The sequence below is a fragment of the Barbatula barbatula genome (assembly GCF_947034865.1).
Source record: "Barbatula barbatula genome assembly, chromosome: 6".
Lineage (NCBI taxonomy): Eukaryota > Metazoa > Chordata > Actinopteri > Cypriniformes > Nemacheilidae > Barbatula > Barbatula barbatula.
In genome coordinates, this window is record NC_136765.1 from 2734801 (window position 1) to 2752854 (window position 18054).

Below are 18054 nucleotides of genomic sequence, written 5' to 3' on the forward strand. Positions count from 1 at the left end.
TTTTTAAAATTAATTTTAAAGTGACATATGTTTACTCTGCTGTGTTCTTGTATGCTGTTAAAGACAGATTTGTAAACGGTTAACTCGTGGCTAAACCATGGAATATAGAATACAAAGTGAAAATAAATACACTACATTAACACACTTACAGACACTAAGTAAAAATTTAAAGTATTTTTCTTCAATAAAGCTACATGTTTGATACCAATGATGAATCCGATTTTATCGGTGATGTTATTAAACATAGGTTTGCCCAACAGAAATGTATAGTCTGTTTATCAAGTATTAAAGACACCAAAACACAATTTCAGTGCTCATGCCTTTATTATTTCACAACTTTAAAATAACAGACATAATTACAGCCCAACACGGGACCTTTACACACCTCAAATTAATAAAGCTACTATTAAACACATACTTATAACAATACATAGAACAATATATTCCAACAAACTCAAAAAATGAACACATTTGCTTCAATCAAATTCTCAACGCTCACAGTTCTGCATTTCAGTGAATATATTCACACAGTTTTTGCTGAAATGCATGTGTCTAACTGTAAATCAGAAATATTATATCATCATTAAAATTACTTCTTAAAATCTGACTGTGATGGATTGCACCATGCCATCAGCATAAATATCCAAGTGAATAAATCTCACACAGCCTGTTGAATGTTCGAGTTATATATTCTGCATAAATGAGGAAGCCTGTCGTAACAACCATTAAGATGCTTTGAAATTGAAATCATGTTTAGGCTTATTAAGCATGTTTAAACTTCTTTTTACTGTAATGCTAAATGCTTAAATAGCATTCAGATAATGAAATAGCATTGACAGTAATGAAAATCTGAAGTTACAATAAAAACAATCCACATCTAAACTTAAAACTAAAAATGAGAAGCTTGAGGAAAACTGTGAAATGAACCTCATCCTCTCTATGCAACATAGCATTTCAATACTTTTCTTTCTTGGAATTAAATAATAACTTGTAATGTTTTTGTAGGATTCACCCATGAATTCATCTACTGCATGAATATATAATTCTAGCCCCATCATAACACCGTCCTCATCACGCAAAACTTCAGAAGGAAGAAGACACTGCTAGGTTTTTTTATGATAGCTCTTTGGTGCAAAATAATTAAATGCTTAAAACAGATTAATTCAAATGCCAGTGTATTAACAACACATTTGCTAATAGTCCCTCCAGCCGCCTATATGTTTACGTAGGAGCATCTGCTCTGTGTGAGATATGACAGATGAGTTAAGCTGTACTCGTGTGACTCATGCTTGTATATCTCACGTCAGTATGTAGGTGTAAAGAGCTCAGCTGACACGTGTTAGTTGGGAATGTCAGCATTGTTGTTGCGGTTACCGTACTTATGGTGGATGATGAGTAAAACCACTCCCAGGAAGAAACACACAGACCCCACGGTCATGTAGGCGATTCCCAGGAAAGGGTTCTTTCCTCCCATCCAGGAAATCGTGCTGAGGATCATACGCTTGCGGCCATCAAAACTGCGGACGGGGTAATCTGGATTCACATGATTAAAGAAATCTAGAGATACTTTGGTAGTTTTCGACTGTTACACACACTTTATTACCTGTTGTTCATATACATTTCATATAAAGGATTCTTCACAAATAAAACAGTTAACTCAGGGTTATTTTTAATCTTAGTCTTAAGACATTGATAGTTTAAAACAGATGTTTTAGGCAGAGGTTGCATAATTTTGTCAAGGATACTGTAGGTCACCTCCAGGGTATAGTTCCCTGGCTGTAATGTCGGGGTCATGCTGTCTTTCTTCTTTTGAATAATGCGGTAAAGCTTTCTGAAAGTTGGAAGAGCAGCTGTTCTCATCCACACAATGAAATCCTCGTTGATGAAACCATTGTTGTCAGGATCAGTGGAGTCCAGCTCATAAACAGGCTTACGCCAGTTTACTGGTTTGCTGGTATCTGTGTCGATAAATAATGCTGTTAGGTTGTTTTTGATTGGTTATGAAACACTAAAATAGTTAAATGGTGGCTGATTCTGGTTGTATTTTATTATAACAGTAAGCTGCTAAGAAAAGCTTTCAATCAAACACCAGACCAATTCACACATTAAATTAATTCACATGGACAGACCCAAAAACGAAAGATCATTTAGAATTTAAGTTCACTGTACAATCATTTAATTCATAGAGATAACAAATTATCTCAGTGTGAACTGGTCAACTTCCTAAGCTGCAGTACACAGCCAGTCACCTGGACCATCCACATCTGGACCTCTCGACTTGTCACATTAAACACTGGTGTGCCGCAGGGCTCTGTACTGAGTCCACTGTTATACACCTCGCTGACTCATGACTGCATGACTTTGGAAGATGACACCAAAGTTGTTATTATTATGCAATAATGATAATAATCTAATTACATTCTTAGGCATATACCTATCATATATCGTCTGTAATGTAAGTGTGTCTTATTGAGAACTATTCGTTCTTTGTCATTTTCTGTTGAAGCTTATGCAATTCACTTTATATTTCAGGCCACCTTTTTCTATCCTGCCTATAAATGTATAGAAAAAGTAATGTTTACTTAGATGGGACATTGAATTACATACAGTATCTTCAATAGCATATTGGGACTATATTAAATAAATATCAAATCAAATAAAGTATAAAACAAAACATAATATTGCATATAGTATGTACTGTATACAGTCTGTCCACCTCTCTCACCATCACTCAGCTTCATTTACCTTGAAACGCTACAGAGAGGTTTTTGTTGTTTCCTCCTGGGTTTCTAAACTTCACGTGCTTGTCAGTCCACCAAGCAATGCCTGTCTTTACCAGATGAACAGCCGTTCTGTTTCCGTTGGGATGGATATAAAATAGTTCCAAAGTATCTAGAAATATAAAAGTATATGCAGTATACTGTATATATAAATCTGAGAAACATCTTAGGAAAGTTCATTTAAGACACGGTCCATTGCAAGGTTTGACTTACCATTGAAAAGACTGTTTGCAATGGCACCGCAGGGGGCAATGGCCTTCTGGTTACTCATCCGATACGGCTCACACTCTTTACTAGGGTTCTGTAAAAAAAAAACAAGTTCTTGAACCTAAATATATGACACACTTAGCATCATTTGTTGAAACACATTTATCTAAACATAAATTACGGTCAAATGCATTAACTGGAATCACTTACCACTAAAGAGCTTTTGTCCCCATTCAACTGGCTGTCATCTCTGGATTTGACATAACGTCTATGGTTTTGATAGAAGTTGGACAGCCCATAGTACATGAAAACATTGCTCTGCAACGAACCATGTGTGGTCAAAAGCATAAACAGCACAAACATCCGACAACACACATTCATCTTTTGCCTGCGGCTATCTCAGTCTAGATACACATCTGCAGCTTCTGCATTTTCATTAAATACACATGTAAAGGCAGTTTATTCACCATTGATCCAACCCATTATCTTATGAGCGGGAAACAATTCTGTTTCAACCTGTGCAGACACAATCAATAAACTATCCTGTAAAATGCTACTGCATTATACACGAGTGTGCTTTTTTGATCGATAAATTGCCTGGAAAAGAGATCACAGGCCAAGTTACAAGACTTAATGGACCTATATATAAAGGCACCTATAAATAAACCACCTTTTGTTTGAACCTTCAGGGTGTTCATATTTAACTTCACAGGGATGAAAGCAGAACAATGAGGAACAGCCGCAGTATACAGTTAATAATGTTCTTCACAAATAATGACTTTAGGGAAGTTTCTATGTGCACCTATTGTTGTCCAGTATAAACAAGAAAAACTTTCCACTGTGTCTACACCGGACGCGACCGGCACGATGCGACACGACAAAAGACATTAGAAATGCATTAGAACCCATTATAATTACAACTTTTGTTCACACTGGATGTGGCGCAGCAAGAGCAACAAACCCATTAAGAACAAGCAGGTTGTCATGTTGCATCATGCCTGTTGAGTCCGGTGTAGTTGCGGAAACATACACTTCAAACACTTAAAAAGTGATGTACACAGACCACAAGCACATGGACTGTTCAAAAGTTTAAGGTCACTTGAATGAAATGTTTCTCTTACTTTACAAACCTTTCAAGCCCAAAGTGTATGCTTAAATGTTTATAGACAAAAATACAGATATGCAAACATAGTTTCTATAGTTAAAACTGTTTTCTTTTTTAAATGATTTAATATAAATGTTTTAGAAATGAATGACTTAAATGATGAAACGATGTCAGAACAGAAGTGAGACCTCAAGAAGCTGCTTGATAAAATGATAAAACATTTCTGATAATTCAACAAAAAGACTCAATACACTAAAGATGATCAAATACGTTTTGTTTATCAAAACACAATTGCCAAAGTTACATTTGTGTCATTACATGGTTTTGATAAGCTTGCTATATATATTGAGTAAGGTACACTTAGCTTTTGAAGGGTTGTGAACATGAAAATAAAGAATATACCTCAAAGGACTGGTCTAGGGTGAAGGGCACAGAGCAGGTGCAGGCACTGGTGCTGTTCCAGCTGTAGTTAGTAGAGCACTGGAAACACGGACTGAATTTGTCGACACCCGTGTAGTCAATCTACAACAAAAACCAACACATCAACTGATAACTGATAACACGCGTATGATCGGTTGCTATAGTTACGCGGTCAGGGTAAGCACCTCGAACTCTTTGATGTTGTTGGATGTGACGAAAAGTCCGATTCCGATGGGGATGAAAACGAGTCCGATCGTGAAGAAAGCGGGCAGGACGGTGCCCGCGGTCAGGATGGGCTGCCAGGCGGGTAACCGCTGTTGTTTGAATGCCGTGTTATCGGGTTTCCTGCTCTTGACGGCGCCCGGACCGCCGGAGCCCACCGAACCGGGATGATGACCGTCCTCATCCTTCGCGTTATAGCTGGACGCCATCATCGCTCTCTTTAATCCTCTTCAGACGATCGGACGCTAAACGATCACTTTAAATGTATTGCTTTGATTATACGTTCGGTGGTTTATCTCGCTGGTGTCGTTGACGTTCGTGTTGTAAAGCTTCACTGCAGCGTCGCAAAACAAAACCGGTTAATTATTTCCGTAACACTCGTGAGCAGGACGGTAAACACGGAAACTCAACAGCCAGTAGAGTGAAAGCGGCGTCGTGACGTCATGACGTTGGCTTTCGTACTGAACCAAAGACTGTAGAGAAAAGTGCAACCGGAAACGCTCGCCCTGGCTAAAAACTGCCCATCTGTTGGGTGAGGGGCTGTGCAGAGAATGCAGTGGCGGCCGGCCAATAGAGGGCGCTAGGGCGCCGCCCCCCTTAAGCCACAAAAAAAAAAAAATTAAAACAATTAAAACAAAAATAGTAATAATAATGAGAAAAACATCAGTATGTCAATATTTGTGTGTTTTAAATATGGAATGCACCCAGTAATACATGTAAAATATGATACAAAATCATATTTGCAACCTTTCCTCTGCCTGTCTGACCGCTTCATCAGCTCTGGGGCGATAGAGAAAGCGCCCCAAGGAGGCGGGTCTATGTAGCAGTTAAGCCAATTGCTAATTTAAGATATGAATGTATGACATAAAATTTAGCCAATCAGCGTTCTTAAATAGAATCCAAGAAGGGCGATCATTTTATCGCCCCAAGCCCTGATAAAATAAGGACTGGGCTCTAGGGGCGCCATTTTTACTAAACGACAATGGCGAGCGCGGACGTTACTCCTCCAAGACCCAACCCTAACTCGGTGAAATCTCTCCTCCAAGATCCGTTTGAGAGGAGAACTTTGTCGGAGAAAGTTCGGGTGAAAGAGCTGGGCCCAGATCAACCTGACCTCTCAATCAAACAGCAGGCTAGCGAAAAAGGGAAGCAGTATATGCGCGGCTTCTCCCGTAGCTGTTCAGTTCAGTTTAAATGCAAATAAAAGGCTTGTGTTTGTGCATCATGATGTTTATGGTTTTGTGTACGAATGCCTCAACTTTTTAATATTGGCATTAAATAATTACTGACTATTTCACTGAGCACTGCTGTCCTGCAGTTTGTGTTAAATTTTATTGCGATGGTTACGGAAACAAAAAAGTATGGCACAGCCCCACCGAGAATATTTTTCACCAGCCGCCACTGAGAGAATGTGCTTTTTACCGTAGACATCAGGGTTAATTGATGGTCGAAAATATGTTGTTTTATTGTGACATTAGCAAGCCATATTAGAGATATCTGTCTTTCCAAATCCAAGTAGAAAAAGCTTGTAGTTGTATGACTGAAGTAGCTGTCGGAGGTGTTCAAATATGGCCGCAGAGTGCCATGACTTTCCTTAAAGGGACTTGGACTGAACTCAACTTTTCGCCGAAGTTGGAAAATACTAGATTATTTTGTAAATGGAGAAAATTACCTGAATATAATATAATTACCAACAAGGAAAATGTAATTGAAATAAAACGAACTCCTTTAACATATTTTCTTCTGTTTTGATAATGCAATGCACCACAAATGCAGCAGGATTGGCTGCAAGCAAGCTCGAGCTCACACTCTCACACAAACCCTGACATGAAACTACATTTCATTTTATTACTACTACAAATTTTAATAACTATAATAATAAACAAATGAATAAATAATGAATGCAATTTATTTATCTGAAATGTATTTTTCATATTGACATAATGTCAATTTCAACTGTAAATATAGTTTAATGTGCATGCATTAGCTACAGTATATTTCTTCAGAGTCATGAAGAAGCATCATAAGAGATCCAGAAGAAACTGTTACCTACCCAAGGTGCACGTCTTATTGCCCAGGCGAAATACAGGATTCATGGTTTCCCTCAAGTCAAGGGACTTCTCCACTTCGGTGAACACTGAAAGCAATCCAATGAATGTCCAGCGCTCCATCTGTGGATGCTCAGAGGTCAACTGCTATTATGTTTCATTTTTAGAAATGTAGAAATCTCAGTTTTATCAGGAAAATGAGAAATGGTGCATCGCTCCAGTCATCGTTTCAGACAAATTCTCCTCGTACAATGATATACCGGTAGTCTTGTGTCCCAAGCCCGCTGGTTATAGGGGCCAGATCATCTCACATTCCAAACTGAAAGATCTGACTAATGATAAACGAATGTTCAGTCGAATTGTTATACACGTCGCCATTAATGACGTTCAGTCAAATTTACCTATAGATTAATATAATTGCAAGACTGGATGTCAGAGTGGTGTCCACTCATAATGTGGCTTTTATTGACCATTTGAAATGTTTTGGAAGACCTGAGCTGATCAAGAGAGATGGTCTCCATCCCTCCTGGGTAGGAGCCGCAGTCTTCTCAAAAAATCTGATCAGTAATCGTGTTAGAGTTTAATTTAGCAATGCTCAAGTCAGAAATCAGACAGATCGGCTTAACCTACGGTCTGCTAAGAGACTGCCATCACAATATTTTTATTGTAAATATTAAATATTATTTTCTTTTTTATAATTATTATACATATTTCATGTAAATATATAACAATTTATAAATATGAATTCATATGAATATGAGCTCAAATGAACTTTTATTTATATTACTATTAACAATACAATATAACAAAACCTGATCTAATCAGGTCTAGAATACTTATAAAGTAGCATCAGAAGGCCCGTTGTGGTCTAATGGTTAGAGAGTTGAAAGGTCACCCGTACAATCTTCATTCCGACAGGAAACGAATGACCTGCCATTGAGTAAGCCACAGCGCATTACTAAACTCAGGGGTGGCTCTGAGCAGCGTTTTAGGTGTTAAAAATATTAAAAACAGGAAGTCATTACACGAGGAATGTGAGGGATAAAAATAAATATAAAGAAAACAGAGGTCTTCTCAGTATTTTGATCTGAATGAACAGAGTTGGTATTTTCTCACTCTTTTATTACTTTTGATATACTGTAGCATTTGTAACTGTGATGTTGCTCTGGTTTAGCGCTGGTCCCCACTCACATCACAGAAATGTTAATGGTTTCCATTAAAATACCATTACCTTTTCCCAATAAAGTCATTACAACATTACTTTTTGTTTTGTCGATTAGGATTAGTCTGTCAGATAACACCCCACCAACAGAATCCATCACATATCACTAGACACCATTGTAGTTTTCATTAAAACCAGTACAATTCCCATTATAACAATTAAATCAATTACATGCTCTATTGTGTTTTGCTAAGAGTTCTATTGTTTTCAGCAGGGTTGTGTGTGCGTGCTTGCGTGTGTTCTAAATGTCATGACTGGAGCTGTTGAAAGAGAGAGTTGCGACACACTTTGATTTCAATGCAGTGTGGTCACTTGGTTCATGGAGCGTTCAATAGTTCCAAACGGTCAGTCTGTTTGAATGGAATTGAAACGGAAGAGACAGTGACAGAAGTCAACGTTTAATTTCTAGCTGATTTTGGAGAGTTATAAGTTGTGCACTGGGTAGAAATACGTATGTTCTTTACATGCCTAATTAAGTGCGTTGTCAACAACGTCGGCACAGATACCAACACTCAGCATATAAAACACCACATCAGTGACATCAACAAAATTTTTATAAAAAATACACATAACACGTCAACGAAGTAAACAACAATACAAACGTAAACCAGTGATTATTTGTTCATGCCAAAGTGCATGTTGGGAAGTGACATCACACTGTTACTGTTGAACAAGATTACAGTATTGCAGACACATAACCATTGTGATGGTACAGTCACAGTTTGCAGTTGTCCTTTAATTGTAAATAATTGTTCGTCTGGTACTTTAAAATTAACTGAGCAATTATGACAACTAGTGGCCATGACAGAAAATAATGTAGTTATGGCAAACACAAGCAGGGTAGGCTAACTGTCTTTGCTAACCAGTCCAACCTGGACACTGTGCTTGCCAAGGTTAGCAAACTCTTTCACAACCTCCAAGGCAACAAAAACAAATGTCCTCTTTTGCACCGCTGTATTTTGTAACATTTACAGAACCCACTGCATTCATTTTCCATAGACGTATTCTTCTCAACCCTTCCCTCCACCCTGACTGGGTCCATTGCTTAAAGTAGATTTAGTCAGCTCTGTGTTCATGGTCTGGTTCTCCGCAAATGCTTCCGATTTAACACCTGCGCCAATGCCAAGAGCTCCAAGTACTGCTTTACCAGTTTTCATTCCTCGAGACATAGGAATACGGGTTAACCCCGATCGTGCTGATGGGGAATCCTGAACAGGCTGCTGTTGAGTAACAGATTAGTAACAGAAAAATAATTTGTGAAAAAGAAAAATGAAGATTGCTTTTTCAAGAAAGAATCATAAATTCATGATAGACTGTGGCCATGACAGACTTTATCATCATTTATCATGTGACCATTATTTGCCCTTATAGGACACACTCCTATTCTGGAACATAATTTGCTTAAATTAACTATCCCTATTCTTCAGCCAAACCCTAATCTTTTCTACTATGGATAAGATTGTTGTTTAAGGGGTCATATGGCGCAAATACACGTTTTTCGGTGTCTTTGGTTTGTTATAAGTTGCCCATGCATGTATTAGATACGTAAAATTGCAATAATTAAAGTGTCCTAACAAAAGACGCATTTTATCTAGCGAATGCTCTCTGCTCTCCCAGACCTGCCTGAAACGCCTCGTATCACTACACCCCCACAAATCTACGTCAGTTTGTGGTATAATTTTACTAAGACCACCCAAATGTTTACGCAAGTAAGGTGGGCTTAACTGTCAGTACAATTGCTTTGGAACCTGATGTTCCAAATACAGTATGGTAAGAGGTGTTACATTTCCGTCACACGCTTGCAGTATTTGACCAATAACTACTGACTATGCACCAGTTAACTGGCCATTCATAGCACACCTCGCTTTTCAGAGCGATGAGCTTTGTAAAATGTTTCAGAGAGGTGGAGTAAAGAGGAGATACAAACATGCATGCTATGTGGAAAATACAGCGTTTTTTAACCTTAAATCATGTATACACATTGCATTCCATCTCAAACAAACGATTATACTCATTTTGCCGTGTCATATGACTCCTTTAAAAACCTAAACCAAACCCTGTATCTCATTATGTTGTTCCAGTACCAACAAAATAAACACTTCGTGCTTGACAAAATCATGGTCACGTTCAAAAAAACCTTTTAGCCATGGCAAAATCATCTTTGCAAGATGGGATTTATATGAAACACTCACCACTGAGAGTGTCGGTCTCGCTGGTGCTTTCGTGACCTGCATGATGCTGAGGCTGCTTGTGAGCTTGGACATCGATTTGCTGACAGAAACACTGTGTGCTGACCTCAGCACAGATCCAGAGGAAACTTCCTTACTCTCAGATGTTACACATTTGGGCAAGACAACTGATCCATGGTTTTCGGTGGACTTCTTGAACTGTGATCCTGAGTGAATCTTACTGTCCTCTGTGGTCACTACATTAGCATGTGAGCTACACCTCTTGATCGGTGTGGGGACCATTCGTTTCTCAGGAGTCACTTTAAACACCGCTCTGCCTGTTATCATTTCCACTGGCTCTGGAGAGCTGTTGTTAGACGCTATGGGTACAGGTGATAAAGATCTGCCCATACAGGGAGAGCTCAGAGTCCCTGGACTCTTTACTCTTGATATGGTGGCGATGGCCACTGGGGATCTAGCTCTCTCTGGATTCTTTGGCTCTTTGGTTCTGTCATTTGTAGGAATGATGGTTGTCTGAGGTCTTTGGAAGGCTTGCGATTGCACGGCAGTGGCTCTTTTTATCGAGTCATCAGAAGAGGAACTTCTAGTTTGTAGGGTCGCCTCACTGTTCTGAAGGTCTGGGATCACTTGGACACTTTTGGACGTGTTGACTTCACAAGGTGCAGACTCCTCACCGGTACCCAAATATATTTCAGAAACACTGCTGTCTTTCTTCTTCATCCAAGGAATCCAGGACTTCTTCATGGTGAGGTCTGTCGGAGGATAGAGTTCGCGCACTGTCGGTCTTTGCTGTGGCTTTTTTAAGCTCTTTTGTTGAAGACTCATGATGCGATTTTCTTCTTGAACAGACTTCTTGATGAACGCGGCAGGGGAGTCATTCTCAGCTGTCTTCTTTTCGATCAAATCCGTCTGAACCCCGGTAGATGTCATTGGAACTTCCATCATTTTGCTTCCCTTGGTGCTGGTCCGCAGGGTGCGACTGTAGCGCTTGTTGGCCTCAAGTTCTTTGGTGAGGTTTATAACTTCATTGCTTATGCTCTTTTTCTTGTCCTCCTCCTCCAAGAATCTTCGTTGCAGCATAGAGTAGTCCACCTGAAGCTGTGTAAACTCTTCTTCTTTGCTCATGAGCTCATGAATCTTCTCTTTTAAGGCTTGCACGTCCGCTTGAAGGTCTCTATTTTTGGCCTCCTCCATTATGAACCAGCGTCGCAATTCATCCTCATGGCTACCTATTTCATTTACTTGGGGTTTAGCTTTTTCTAGCACTGTCTTGTCCAACATTTCGCACTCCTCCTCTGATTTGACAAGATCTTCCTCGAGAGCTTCAAGATGACGGAGACGGTTCTTCATCCGTTCAATCTCCAAAGTCAGCTCTTTAACTTTATTGTCATCATTTCCAAATGCATTCGGGACACTTTGAAGTACTGTTTTTTTGGTTGAATCCCTTGCTTCTTCATCCATTGTATCCGTAGTGTGCTTTACCGTACCAAGCTTGGCTCGCAGATCCTTGCATTTATCCTCAGCATTGGTAAGCTTGTCCTTTATCCCATCTCTATCTTTGACAAGGACAGTTATCTCCAACTCCATCTCTGATTTCAATTTCAGGCCTTTCTTGTTCTGCTCAATAAGCCTCTCAGTGACCTCCATTACTTTCTCCTGCTCTGTCTTATACAGCTTCATCATTTCCTCTTTCTTTTTATCCTCAGATCTAATTCTGTCTGCCATGTTCCTGTGCTCATTAACCATGCTTACAGTAACCGACTTGAGTTTCATGAGATCTTCTTTTAAATCCAATTCATGCTTTTCCAGTTTTAGCTCAGATGACTCAAGCTCCTTCATGCGGATTTTAAGGCTCACTAATTCGTCTGTCAAGTCTTTCGTCAGGCTTTTCTCTTTTTCTAAAGCTGCTTGTAGCTGGAAATATTCTGCCCTGCTTGCATTGAAGGTCATCTCTAGTTTTTCCAACTCTGTCATTCTCTCTAGCAGTCTTTCCAGCTCAAGTCTAAGCTCCTTATTATGGGTCTCCTCAGCATGAAGTTTCTTTTTCAACTCATCACACTTGTCCTCAGTTTTGGTGAGCTCTTCATCCTTGCCCTCCATTTCAAGAATGCGCCTGCGCAACATCTCTAGTTCTGCCATCAGATTTAAGTTGCCGCACTCGTCCATTCTCAATTCTTGGAGCTCCTCTGCTTGTCTCTGAAGAACATTATTGGTTTCTTCAAGCTCCTTGTTTTTACATGACATCTGTTTGTGGGCAAGCTGCTGATGTTGAGATTCCAGACAGGACAGTTTTACAGACATTTCTACTTGCTCTTTCGCGAATTTGGAGGTACTGAGCTCTCGCTCAACCTCAAGATTAAACATTTTCTGACTGTCCTCCTTCGTCTTTCTCTCTGCTTCACCTAGTTTTTGCTCCTTTTCCTGGAGTTTCTGAAGGAGGTCTACAATTTTGTGGCTCTGCTTGTCAATCTTCTCTAAGTGGAGTTCTCGCTCATCAACCATCATCATGGCAAAGGATTTCAGTTTAACTAGCTCGCCGGATGTTCTTCGCATGCGCCTAGAAAAGTCTTTTTCCTTTCGCATTTGGTAAGCTTTCTCTTGTTTCAGCAACCGCTTTAACCTTGTAAAGAAAACAGAGGAATTACTTATTGTATGTTTTGTTGGCCACTGTATGTAATCCAAAAAATAAAGTCAGTGTAAAGCAGAAGATATTCATAAGTAAACACATTAGTAGAGCTTCCAGGTGAATACGATCAGATCTTTGTAATAAGCGGTGTATGGTTTTTCAAGGTTGTACTTGTACTAAAGTACTAAAAGCTGAAATGAGCTAGAGTACAAATAAACATCAAAAGCGCTATGCCTCGCTGCTGTCATACTAACCATGAATGTTTAACTAAGAATCCACACCTGGCTCATCCACCTACACTGTTTACCACAATGTATTTTCATGACAGCAATTCTACAGGGCTGTTGTTTGAATGTTCTTTCTGTGTCCCACTTACAATAAAACTGAGTTCAAAAGGTTTGGAAGTAGGTGACGATGTTCATTAGAGCTAATGTACATAAACTCTGTTACTAACAGAGTACAACAAAAAACTAGAAAATACTCCGCTCTGAATAAACTGGAGGAGAAACGTCAATACAGCAGTAAAATTTTAGTTTTAGATATGACCCTAACAGTGGGCTTGATATCAAATATCTCTGCTGAGATGTTCAAAAATTTACAAAAAGGATAAACAGAAGTTTCTAATGCATAAGTCATATTATTTGTCATGACAGTTTTGAGTTACTTTTTATTCTGTGGAGGTGATAGTTGTATTACTCGTGTATATTTTGTGTTCTTTTACGTTCTATTCAAGATTTTACTATCTAGATAGTTTCTAGACATTTCAAATTTCCCAGACTAACCTTTGGTTATTTTTTACGTAAATAAAGATATTAATAATGACATCAACGATGATGTCAACTTTGACCGTCTTTGCCTCTTGATTATTCATTCAACCTTAATTCTCATGACGTAATTAAGTCTAGTTCAACTAAGGTACAAGGAAGCACACTACTGATGCAACTGGGCCTGTACATGTTTGGTATTTCAGTATTTCAGTAATAAAAAAAGACATTATCTGTTTGTCCCTTTGTTATTGTCAACTCTGTTACCTGTCAGAAGAACACATAATAAAGCATTCATCTGCAAAGTGACTTCATCCAGTGATGTCATTTCCTCCGGCGTGAAACTCTGGAATGTAGTGAGCTATGGCATTGTATGTGTCATTCATTTGTATTAAAAGGACACACCATTATAAGATTAATTATTGGTTAAATCTGTTATTGGGATATTGCAGTGAAACGTTCATACAATAAAAACATAATATGATGATAATCCATGAAATAGTTTTTAGACATGCCATTTGGTATCTGGTTTGATTTTAGCATACGGGGCTAAAGCATGAAATGTTGGAAAATGTCAACTCTGTTACCACCAACTCTATAAATGAATTACTATTATGATTTTAGTAAGTGCTTTATAATTACTCTGTGAATTACTATAATTTCTAAATGTTTATTGATATCAATATTGTTCAGTTAACATTGTAAATAATCAGTTTTATAGAATATATATTTTTCTTTGTAATATTAGTATGTTGTCTGTGAATGCTTATGTTAGGTGTCTATGTTCTGGTTGCCTCATCAAATTCATCTAAGAAGCATGTGACTTGCAAAAGTGACCTTAAAAATACATTTAAATTGATTTAAAACTAACTTAATTGTGCAGATTAAGTGTGTTAATGAGACTTTTTTATTTATTTCGATAATGGAAATTGTTAAAAGTGCCACAGAAATAAACTTGACTACTGAAATGTGTTTAAAATTCAGGAATGGGTCTCATGCTATCCCTCCCTTACCTCTCTCGTTCCTGCTCCAGTAGGTTGGTGAAGTCATCGCTCTTATTCATATAATCCACGTGTTTGCGTTTCTCAACCTCCAGCTCATAAACGGTGTGCCGGTGGCTCTTCTCTGCCAGCAACAGTTGCTCCAGCATATGCCGGTACGACTCCTTGTGTTTATCTTGTAATCTATCCAGCTACGTCACACAAAGAGTAAACAACACAGCTTCATAATAGCACACGCATTTAGAAAGGTTAAAGCCTGTAGTTACCGGGATTCTGTTGGGTGATCATACCTCAGCAATTGGCTTTTCATACACATTGTGGTGGTGTGTTTTGTCACTGCTGAGCGCAGCATCTCTCTGTAGGGCCTGCAGGGGTCTGTTCGGCCTTGACGAGCCGTAGCGTGACTCCAGTTTCTCCGGTCGGCTCAGGAGCTCAGAGCGCAGCAGACGGATCACGTCTTCCCGGGCCTGGGGGACCAGCATGGAGTATAATAAATATTACTGACCTGGGAAATGACCCCAGACCTTCTTCAAGACCCGAGAGGTTTAAAAATGGTTCTAAACATTGTGTGTTCATAATACAGTAGTATATGATCCTGTAATGACCTGGAAATGTGGAATAAACACATTCAGCTGTAAAAAACGAATGCACACCAGATGGCGCCAGAAACTAAATCAAGCAGGACAGAAAAATCTGAAAAAGCTCTCAGGTCAGTGTTTTAAAGTTAGCATCAGATTCGGATTGGATCAAATCTTAAAGATCGGGTGACACACGCAGTTTGTGCCAATCTCATATTCATCTTGAGTACCTATACAGTGGTATTTAGTTTGATCACATTTATAGAAGAGAGATACAGCTGTACGATTATTTCTGGAAAAAGACGACCTGTTGGAAGCAGGCAGGAGGGACGGAGCTACAGCACAAGCACACAATACATCATCGCATTATCCCTTTGTGTTTTTTACTTTATGCACGTATGCGCCGATTGCCAACAAAATACAGACATATGACTTAGTTTGACTTACCGTGTGCGGTTCATGTCCGGCATCTTTTATAGCACTGGGACATCTATTAGTTTCAAAAGATCCCCAAATCCAGGGTGATATCCACCGTTTATATAGCATCCATCACTGAAATGCCGTGAACAAACAAACTACTGACTTCTCTTACTATCGCAAGAGTAACAAGCTGCAGGTCCACAGTGCAGCCAATCTTGACTCAGCACAGCCAATCTTGATAAGTGGATCTTACTAAAGCGCATCGGTTGGCCCGCTATTTCTTTTGCCTTGCGTTGCTTTTCCGAGAGAGTTGCCCAATAAAAGCAATAGGATCCCTGGTACGAAACAGGGATCCAGACTTATAAAAAACTTGCCGAAACAAGTTGGAATACTGGGGGAGTGTATCAAACACAGAAATACTACATCAAACGTTCAACTCGCTTTTAAACAAGTTGACCATGTTGAGCGTGAGAAGCCAGCACGTTTAACAGTGTAAAGAAGTCAGAATGCATGAATTAGCATGTTACCCCATCATTAAAAAGGGGTTGTTCAAAAGCTCAAAAAAGTAATGTGAGTTTGGAAAAGATAAAAAAATCTAGGTTTTGATATGGATCAAATAGTCAGTTTGTGTTGTTCAAAACCTTTTTAGTAAGATCAGGCTATGTTTAAGCGGAAAAAGCGGATTATTCTGATCCAGATTAAACACTTTGAACAACTGGCCCCTGGTGTTTGTTGAAATGTAAAACTGAAGATTGCAATATGCGTCGATTTAAATAAAAATGTTTCAAAAAAAGTTTCTATTTTGTCAAAACGACTTTCATTTAGTAATGTTTATTTTCACATTTTATGAATAAAAACCGTACCTGAATCTCTCCTTCCATGATCCCCAGCACTTTGAGAAGATCATCTTTAGACAGATCCCTCAAGCCAAACGTATGTTCATCATCCTGTACTGATTTCTCATCATCATCCCTTCGAGTCTTCTCCTCATCTTCTGTCAGTTTAACTTGAATACTTTTCTCAACGTCCATTATTCTTCCATCCTCTTCCTCTTTGGACCTCATTTTCTTCCTGATGATTTAAAGCACACGCAGACCATTATTGTCATTCCGTTCCCATAGAAATACTGCATATGCAAGCAGGACTACATCAAATGATAAACAAATGATCTGCATACTGTGGGCGAAAGACAGAAAGAACATCTCAGATAATTGAGATGTGAGTAGATGAGGCAATGCTTTGCTTTTATGTGTCACGCATATGTCAGCACATTTAAGAGATATTTATAAAGCATGTCTGACAGTTGTTTTGGACGTGTGTAGTAACTTTCCTGTGTGTTTTCTAGAATGCAGGGCTCGGCAACCCATAACAAATACATCTGATCCCTATTTCAGCTATTTGATGTTTGTTTCATTGTAGTTACAAATGGTAATGGACGCAATACAACAAATGGACCAAATGGACACGTACATATTTTATTGAGCTAAACGACTAATGAAACAGTTTTAAAGGATTTGTTCTTCTTCGTTCAAACACATTTATGTAAAACACCAAAGCAAATCTTTACTTTCAATATCTGTTACAATCATAATCATTAAGCTTATAGCAATATAATGTACCCAGTATACGTGCACGGAACTGCCCTCTTAGGAAAATTGATTATGGTTTTACTAGAGTACAAGCTAAAGCAGATAAATTATCCGCATGACCATATATTTGCTACAAATACTATGGTTATTGTGGTAAAAGCTTATTATAGTTCAACCATTACTTTTCAGAACAGCGTCTGTGGATCTGTTAAAGTAAATCAAGAAATAACTCTGTTTTAAAATGTGGAGCTACAGTTCTAAATGATTTAAAATTTACCTCTCGACAACCTCACAGAAGAGTTAGTTCATTATATTTCACTTTTAGTTCATGGCAGTGACACGGGCTCCTATTTTAGTCTCTTGAAGATAAGTAAAAGACACAACTGGTGCCAGCAGCTGTCTGAAGTCCACATTCCTGTGCTGCCACTGTAGAAATGAAAGGTTTCTCACATGATCCCGCTGAACGTCTCATGGTATCTGCAACTGGTGATTCTGACGAGACGTCAGATGTACAACAGACACACAGAGGACAAACCCCTGACGTTCATTCAAAATACACACTGTAATAAGAAGAAGAAAACTCAGCTTGTGATGCAAATCACCTGGGCGATGTGCAAAGGCCAAAGTCTATCAACAGACTATCAACTGCATCAAGAGACAATATAACGATTCATCTTCTTTAGTGTTCTTAAGACCCTTAAAAGGGTATTAATCGCACAGTACTCATTTAACTATATTTTAAGTATACGTGGTATTTATCCATAAGTAATACTAGTTGTAAGTGTACTATTTCAATACTACATAAATTGTCCCTCGAAACAAATTGAAATATTATATATAATTATAATAATATTATTATGTCAATGGTTCCGTGTTGTTGTAT

The 18054-nt window shown here is 38.7% G+C and overlaps 2 protein-coding genes across 5 annotated transcripts; both read right to left on the minus strand.

The window, feature by feature from the left end:
* Window positions 1-301: 301 nt before the first annotated feature.
* On the minus strand, window positions 302-5268 carry tmem30aa (transmembrane protein 30Aa). The gene is made up of 7 exons (XM_079459307.1): window positions 4698-5268; window positions 4495-4614; window positions 3198-3305; window positions 2994-3081; window positions 2746-2892; window positions 1746-1958; window positions 302-1533 (listed from the first exon to the last, which is right to left on the minus strand). The coding sequence occupies exons 1-7, from the start codon at window positions 4944-4946 to the stop codon at window positions 1340-1342; spliced, it is 1119 nt and encodes a 372-aa protein (XP_079315433.1). The 5' UTR covers window positions 4947-5268; the 3' UTR covers window positions 302-1339.
* Window positions 5269-8381: 3113 nt separating this feature from the next.
* Window positions 8382-17803, minus strand: filip1a (filamin A interacting protein 1a). 4 transcript variants are annotated; one of them, XM_079459337.1, is made up of 6 exons: window positions 17449-17803; window positions 16446-16653; window positions 14875-15051; window positions 14597-14775; window positions 10197-12813; window positions 8382-9224 (listed from the first exon to the last, which is right to left on the minus strand). In XM_079459337.1, the coding sequence occupies exons 2-6, from the start codon at window positions 16644-16646 to the stop codon at window positions 9015-9017; spliced, it is 3384 nt and encodes a 1127-aa protein (XP_079315463.1). In that variant the 5' UTR covers window positions 16647-16653; window positions 17449-17803; the 3' UTR covers window positions 8382-9014. The 4 variants fall into 4 exon arrangements, with proteins under 4 accessions (XP_079315463.1, XP_079315461.1, XP_079315464.1 ...); XM_079459335.1 differs by having other exon boundaries at window positions 8388-9224; window positions 17622-17740; XM_079459338.1 differs by having other exon boundaries at window positions 8542-9221.
* Window positions 17804-18054: the final 251 nt, after the last annotated feature.